Here is an 8303-nt window from a genome sequence, read left to right on the forward strand (position 1 = left end):
CAGACCTCCCAGACATCTCAGACATCTCATACATCTCAGACCTCTCAGACTCAGACATCACAGACCTCTCAGACATCTCAGACCTCCCATATATCTCAGACATCTCAGACTGTTAGGCTATGGAGCCTGATACTTATTTATAGCTTGGTAAACGGTTATATCCGGTAAAGCTATATTTGGTAAAGCTATATATAGTAAAGCTATATATGGTAAAGCTATATCCGGTAAAGCTATATATGGTAAATAGCTATATATAGTAGATGGCTAAATCTGGTAAAGCTATATATAGTAAACTAAACCATATATATATCTGGTCCGGTAGAGGTTTGAAGATGTACTTTTCTATTCTCTGTACTCTCTCTTGTTGTAACCTGAAGTCATTAATAAAAAGACAAATTCTTTTAGCCAAAGTTCTCCTCGCACTTTTCTCTATCCCATTCTTTGTGTTCATCTAGATCGAGCGTGTGCGTTGTTGTGTGATCCTAACAACTGATATCAGAGCTAACGACTGATATCGATCCTAACACAGACCTCTTAGACATCTAAGACATCTCAAATATCTCACACATCTCACACATCTCACACATCATAAACCTCTCAGACATCAAAGACATCTCAGACATCTCAGACATCTAAGACATCAAAGACATCTCAGACCTCTCAGACATCTCGTTTCTCTTAAATTATGTTGATTGTCTGTGTGACATTGTATCTGGTATTTTGGGACGAATAGGGATTCCGCCAACTAATATTTATTTGTCAAGCTGACTCATAGAAGCCCACATAGTGATTTATTATCTAACAGTATAAGGAAGAAGCCGAACTGATGGTTGTACAACATAGGAACGAAAAATTTGTGAAAGCATGGAATATTCGACCTCGTTGGACGAGCTAAAGTGAGAAGTTTAAAGACTCGCCAAAAGCATCTTAATTTATTTCGAGATATTTAATTGTTTTAGCCTTAATTTTGTTTAATCTAAATAAATTCAAAAGACACCAATGCTTATGGTGTGGAGTGAATCCTTCCTTCTTATCATGTATTAAATAAATTATACTAGAGGAAACCATATCTATCGTATTTGAATAAGATTCAAATAGATAAATATATATTGTGGGAGATTTTAGAGATTTGAATATATCTATAGATAAATAGATAAATATATGATAATATCTATAATACATTAAAAGTTAATAGTAAGAGTAGTTTTTAAAATTTTCTTACTCATAGGAGTATTTTGAAACTTTTAAAAGTTCAAAAATATTTAAAAAAAACAAAACTTTAATATTTTTTTATTGAAAACTTAATAAGAGTTTTTTTTTTTAAAAAAAAGGAGGGATATTTATTAAATTTTAAAAACTTTAATTATTTAAAACAAAGGGTTAAAAGGGTTATAAATAAATTACATACTTGCAATTAACTAAAAAATTAATGGTAAAAGGGTCAAAAAATATATATATTTTTCAATATACTTACTTTTTTATTGTAGTACGGATATAGATACCTTACCTTACGAGCAGTTTGACAAATAAGTATGGAAAGGGCATTGAGCCCAATTAAGCATTGCTATACTGATAACTAAACCAAAATGAGTTTCGGGTGTGAATTTTGTAGATGGCAATGACAGATCAGAGCCTTGAATTGCAGGAGTCCGGTTGGGAGGAGCTGAGGCGTGAGGCTCGAAAGATCGAGGGCGATCTCGATGTCAAGCTCTCCTCCTATGCGAAGCTCGGTACCAGGTTCACTCAAGGAGGTTCGCTTTCTTCCTTTTTGCTTCACTTCACCGATCTCTGATTCTTTAGCCCTTTACGGATTTTAATCGCTGTATGTAATTTGTATTTGGTAGAGCTGTAATTTTCAGTCGATACTAGTTTTCATCCTGCAGAGATGGATGGAAGTGACCCTTTCTCTGTTGTGGAACAATGGTAGTGTTTATGTGAGATGGTCGAGGATAACTCCAGCTACATTTCTTAGATTACTGAGATATGAATAATCAAATCAAAGATTTAACTACTGAAATTTGTTAAGATGATGATATTTATCTGTTATCTGATCTTGGATCCTTACGCTGTAAATGATTTCCCAAAAGCAACTGCTAATTCCATCGGGGCTTTAGATTCTTATCAATGTGCTTCGGGAACTTTTGCATTACAGTTCACATTTTTTTCCCTTTCTTTTCGTAAGAATAATTTATGTAGAATTCCCTCAATGGAACCTACGAATTGACATTGACTTTTTGGATATTCGAAGTTGAAATCAGATCTAACTTACGCCTTCTATGCTTCACAAGCATATTCGTTGATCTGTGTTCTTTATACCATACTGATAAATTAAGTTTAATCCATTGACTTATGTTCTTAAATCGTTTGATGATCCCAAAACATCAAACCGGCCTTGTAGCATATAAATTGGTCTGGAACATATTTTAGTTCGGAAGTTAATAAAAGAATATCCAGAACCCTAAACTTTCTATGCACCTCTCAACCACCACTAAAGGGAAAAGTATCTTTTGCCTCAATCTAAGCCAATGATTTGAATGTTTGTACTTCCAGTCCCAATTTCAGCATTACTTTGATTAAGCTTGCTAAATGTAAACCTTGAATATATATATTTTTTTAGTCACATGATTCTTTTACACGTTCTGTATTTAGATAGCTTCAAAATCTTTCCCCTTTTCATAGCCCAAATTAAGTGTCGCTTGATTAAGTATACTGGTTTTATATTGTGGTCTTTGTTTTTAGATGAGATTGTGTGGATGATGGTTTGTGTGTTTGTGATCAGGTTATGTGGATTCTAGTTCACCGTCTGTTGGTCCCAACAGATCATGGAAGTCTATGGAAATGGAAATCCAATCTTTACTTGAGAAATTGTTGGACGTTAATGATTCAATGAGTCGATGTGCTGCATTTGCAGCACCAGCTACCTCTATAAATCAAAAACTAGCAAGACACAGGGATATTCTCCATGAATTTACACAGGTTTTTGACTTTCTTTTAATAAGAATTGTTATTATGACCAAGATCCTAATGAGTATTGATGATCTAAAGTTCCAAATTCTTTGATTCAACTTAATGGTTGTGATCTTAATGCAATTATTTTGGGTCTTTGGTATGAAATTTATCAAATTCTATCTGAAGAAATGCATAGTGAATAGGAGGAAAGGGTTGACTGAGCAAGAAAACATGTGACTTCTTGGGGTACATTTTATTCGGTTTTACTTGGAAGCTTTATGAACAATGTGCTGTAATCCTCTTTGACAGAACCCCAATGTCCTGAACGAGGTGCCTTCTTTTATCTGAACTAAAAAAACCCACCTTTCTAACCTTTTTAAGCCTTCACCACGTCTTATCATGTTTCCACCAGGGCCTTCCTCTTTCATCATTTATATCTCCTTATGTTTTCTATAAGTGGATCAATTACTATACAATCAAGATACCATTTTTTTTGAACTAGAGCTTTTTATATCATTCATTATTTCTTTTGTTGCTGTCTGGTTATGTATTTTGTTCTTTCATTTGGTATTTTATGTATTTATTTCTTAGTTTGGTCTTGATGTTGTTGTTTTCTTTACTCTCTTTCACTCCTTTTGGAGTTTGTATAATCGAGATGCCATCTTAGATCATTTAAATTCTAAGCTTGTTAGAGTTCAGCAACATATAAAGCACGCTGCTGATTCCCATTGCTGGGATGTTTAGTTTTAGGTTGGTGACCACGTTTTCCTTTAGCTCCAACCTTACATGTTGAGTTTTTTAGTGAAACAATCAGAATGAGAAATTTGGCTCTTCAATTTTATGGTTCACTTCCCATTGTGTGTATCCCTTTTTCCCATTGTGTTCAAGGTTGATTAGGAAGATTATGAGTGCTACACAAGGCTCAAAAAAAAAAAAAAAAAAAAAAAAAAAAAAAAAATCTTGATTTTTAACCTTGTGACAAGTGATATCAAAGCATGACTTATCTTGGCTGGTAACTCTCTCTTGTTCCCAGGAATATGTCAGAAACTTTTGGCAACTGTGAGAGCCAGTTGGAGGGTTGTTTGGATAATGCACAGGATAATAGGATTTTGCTTCTTATTATTTAGGTGACTAAACATAATGACAGTATTAGAGAATTGAACTATCTTTTAAGAACTTTATGATGAAGATGAAGGATCAGTTTAATGCAATGGTAGGTGGTTTCATTACTTATACTTCTACTAAAAAAGGTTAAAGAATAACCTTGATTCTCTTAAGTAAGGTTTAGATATGGTTGGATTTTAGAAAAAAGTTCTTTTTGGTAAAGAGAGCTCTTGTAAGGACTCCCAAGAAAGATACCGTTGGGTCTATCGAAGTGAAAATCCTAAAACCTAAGGTGCTTAATGGTTCTAGGCAAGCAAAGGAACCAAATAATTTTCTATGGGGTATTGAAGAATACTTCAAGGCATTGAAAAACCTAGAAGAAGGTAGAGTGGGTATTATAGGCATATACCAGTTCTGGGATGCCAAGCTATAGCAGCATAAACATTTTTACTACGATGAAAATGTAGGAAGACTAAGGTTATGCAAGATAACATCTGATTCTTCTCAAATAACTCAACCAATATCGGTTGTTTTTATTTTGTAAAGGACCACATAGAGCATGGAGCTATCTAATGAAAAATGAGTTGAATGAATTTGAACTTAAGAAGGGAGTAAATGGGTTATGTAGGAAACTTCCTATTGTGTCAATCCCCTATTGCTACAGTTGTTAGAATACAATAGTATCAACTCATGAACTTTGTTGAAGGATTAGGATAAGTGGGCAAAAAAAATGAAGAAATTACATCCAGGGTGCTTTAAAAAGGAAGAAATTACAACAGTGTAGGCAAAAAAAAGAAAAAAAAAAAAAAGGATGCCGGGGGAGAATGTGAGGTGATGGTTTGCAGAGACGTTGAGGTCTGGCCTAGCTGGAGGCAGCAGCCAATCAAGGTAGAGGAGGGTCGCGAGAGAAAGAAGGAAAAAAATGAAATGTCATGGAGAATATTTTGGAAGACACTAGGGCAAAGAGCTTGAAAAGAGTGAAACATTTGGGTTGAATGAGTTGAATTGGATGACTATACATAAATTTATTGAGATCAAGTTGCCTTATATTTTAAACTGAAAGCCCGACACAATGTGGCAACACCTTACCCATGTGAAGAGAGTAAGTACCTAGTGGCTGCTGCAAGACACCTATGCTACTGCTATCCTCTTCCATGTCTGTGTGCGCAGATGTTCGCTAGATATCTACTTGTCCTCCATCTCTTCCTCTGTCATTGACCATCATCCACCACTGTGCATTGCTGACTGCTGCACTCTCCAGATCCAACTGAGCTTTATAATACAAAATGTTTGCAAGACTAAAAATCAAATTTCTGGAGGGCATTAGATGATTGGCTTACGTGAATATTTGTTGAAAAAAGAAGAAATAAAGAAGGAAAGAGAAGAAGAGAGAAAAGACGGAGAGAGAGAAGTTGACCTTTTTTGTCTGCAGTTTTGAAATCCTTTGGAAGAAACCTATTTTTTTAACCACGCCTTGAGGACAAGTGTGTTTTAAGGGCAGGTAATGAAGGGAATGACATTTGGGTAGTTAGGAATATTATTAGAGCATCAATGGTCTATTAGTCATTAGCCAATTGGGTATAAATAGGCGCATGGGAGGAGATGAAGGGAATTGGCTAATTGGCGATTGATTTAGGCTTGAGTGAGAATACGAATAGGGGAGGTTGCTAAAACCTCAAAGGCTATACTTGGGGTTATTGTACTTCTTTACCTATATATTTCAATACTATGCGATTCTATTTTTCGTTTCTACTATCTTAATTTTGCCCGTGGGATTTTATCAAACGTGCATGAGCTAAATGGTTTCATATTTATCACCATATCCAAAATATTCTCTGTATGTATATATTTGTTACTCAAGAAATATTTGAGTGAAAAGTTATAATGCATCGATGAACTTTAAATATGAGATAATGATTTGACTTCATGGTTCTGCTGTGCCATATTCTAATTTCTGATTGAAACTTGAATCTGCATATGTAATTTGCTTTTCTTGATTCACGTATCACCTTGCTACTTTCTTCATAAATGCTTTATTCAACAACATTGAAGTAATAAAGAATGAATGGCATCCGTGTGTTTCAGGAATTCAAACGAATAAAAGGAAACATTAACTCAATGAGGGAACATGCAGAACTTTTGAGTTCTGTTAGGGACGACATCAATGAGTATAAGGTTAGCACAACCGAATTTGTTGACATTGTTACATGGAATATGTTTACTTAGATGTTATTTAATGCATCTTTGCAAGTGACTCCCACCCAATGTGTTTGGTACAGTCACCTGGAACCATGTCACCGAGGATGCAGTTACTGCGGGAAAGAGCTGCTATTCATGGAAGTATAGCTCATGTAAGCCTCCATAAAATTTATTGATTATCTTGTCTCTTTCTTCAATTCCTTCCCCAAGTGCAGCCCCCCCCCCCCCCCCCCCCCCCCCCCCCTTTTTTTTTTCATGGCTCGGGAGAACAGAACCTTGCCGCAAAATGTTTTTAGTAAAATCAAGATGTGAGAATATACATGGTAGACATTTACGAGCATTAGGTTGTCTCCTAGATGTGCAAAAATCAACTCTTATAGATGGTGAGAAAAATATTTGGTAGAATAAATTTTTTTTAAGTGCACTAATCCCGAAACATCCAACTTTAATTATTAATCTATGTTTGTCTTTCACCATTTCCCTCGTGTCTGGTTTTAGTTCATATGCGCCTTGAGCTTAAAAACCAAAGAGGTAGACCATTAAAATTGAAATTTAGAAACGCTCAATTGTCCAGGGATTGAGTAGTTTAGCATTAATATTGTATAAAATAACCGTTTTACTCATGGATTTTGATGTTTTGTCGTACTTCACGTTTATTTATTTTAATTTGTGTTCTGTTCTGTAGATGGATGAAGTAATAAGTCAAGCTCAAACTACAAGGGCAGTCTTGGGCAATCAAAGGGCTTTGTTTGGAGATGTTCAAGGAAAAGTGAAGCTTCTAAGTGACAAATTCCCAGTTATACGCGGCCTCCTAGGTAAATTTATAAACATAGGATAAACTGTTTGGTGATTTTAATGTTATTTCCTGTTCGTTTAGGGCTAATAATAATTAGTTTGTGATGTCATAATCAGGTTCAATTAGAAGAAGGCGGTCAAGGGACACTCTTATTCTGTCTGGAGTCATTGCAGCATGTACCTTGTTTCTCATTATCTATTGGCTTTCAAAATGATTAGAGAAGATGCAAAATTATGGAGTTTTGGTTTTGTAACTTTTTCTAAGTAAGCAACATGGTGTTTGAAGATTTCGTAAGTGTTTCTTGTCCCATTAAATTTGGATGTCTTTTTCTTTACCTTCAATAATGCCACCATTTTGCTGAGTTTGATTGGAGGTGAAACTTTGAAGCCTACATGCTAGCATCCTATCCTCGAGAATCCTCTTAGAATTTGTTCTTGTACATGCTACAATAAATTAGTATAGTAATGAATATCCTTTTCAGTAGTAACATGTTGAGAATTGTTGGGAGGGAGTTCCACATTGGCTAATTTAGATAATGATCATTGGTTGATAAGTATAGAATACATCTCCATTGATAATGAGGCCTCTTAGAGAAACCCAAAACAAAGCCAAGGAGAGCTTATGCTCAAAGTGAACAATATCATACCATAACATAATATAATCAAATTTAGCCTATGTTGTGCGAGAATATGGGAATTTGCAGGTAGGGAAGAAGACTCCCTTAACATCTGACTGTATAGATGGAAATGGAGTTTTCCATCCATGGATGAGACAAGTAGAACTATATGGGTGGCCTTGCTTTCAATCAAATGGTGGAAGAAGTAATTGCGATTATTTTTTGACAGCGGTTGCTGAATATCAAAAACTTATTACACAAAATCCTATGATCATGCCTTAGAAGAGAAAATAATTCATAATTTTTTTTAATAATTTTATTTAAAAAAAAAACATTACTTTTTTTTAAAATGTAAAAAAAAATGCTAAATTGCAAACTTCATTAAGAAATGATTTTATTGTGAGGATTTTAAGAATTTTATTATTGTTTTTAGGACCTGATAAATTAAAGCAGAGATTGGAAGTCAACTCATATCCTTAAAACAATTTTTTAATTGTAATTAATTCAGATGTCGACCTTATGATTCCAATACACGGTTTAATATTAACAGATTTAAGATTCAAAAAATAAAAATAAAAATAGAACGGAGAAATGGTGTGGTGGGAAAACGGCACATCTTCCCCACTTTATGTGGCTGTA

At 34.6% G+C, this 8303-nt stretch overlaps 1 protein-coding gene across 1 annotated transcript; it reads left to right on the forward strand.

The window, feature by feature from the left end:
* The first annotated feature begins 1541 nt into the window (after positions 1-1541).
* GOS12 (golgi snare 12) lies at positions 1542-7439 on the forward strand. Its single transcript, XM_023662938.2, has 6 exons — positions 1542-1751; positions 2780-2976; positions 6139-6228; positions 6333-6404; positions 6938-7067; positions 7165-7439. Exons 1-6 carry the CDS (start codon positions 1613-1615, stop codon positions 7260-7262), a joined length of 726 nt encoding a protein of 241 aa, XP_023518706.1. The 5' UTR covers positions 1542-1612; the 3' UTR covers positions 7263-7439.
* The last annotated feature ends 864 nt before the right edge of the window (positions 7440-8303 follow it).

This window comes from Cucurbita pepo, chromosome 19 (assembly GCF_057944985.1).
Source record: "Cucurbita pepo subsp. pepo isolate OVF chromosome 19, ASM5794498v1, whole genome shotgun sequence".
NCBI classification, from domain to species: domain Eukaryota; kingdom Viridiplantae; phylum Streptophyta; class Magnoliopsida; order Cucurbitales; family Cucurbitaceae; genus Cucurbita; species Cucurbita pepo.

Excerpts from the sequence above, each read along its gene's own strand:
- GOS12 (XM_023662938.2), top strand. The coding sequence starts at position 1,613 with ATGGCAATGACAGATCAGAGCCTTGAATTGCAGGAGTCCGGTTGGGAG. Across the intron at positions 6,229-6,332 it reads ACGACATCAATGAGTATAAG|TCACCTGGAACCATGTCACC; the intron begins GTTAGCACAACC and ends TGTTTGGTACAG. Across the intron at positions 6,405-6,937 it reads TTCATGGAAGTATAGCTCAT|ATGGATGAAGTAATAAGTCA; the intron begins GTAAGCCTCCAT and ends TCTGTTCTGTAG.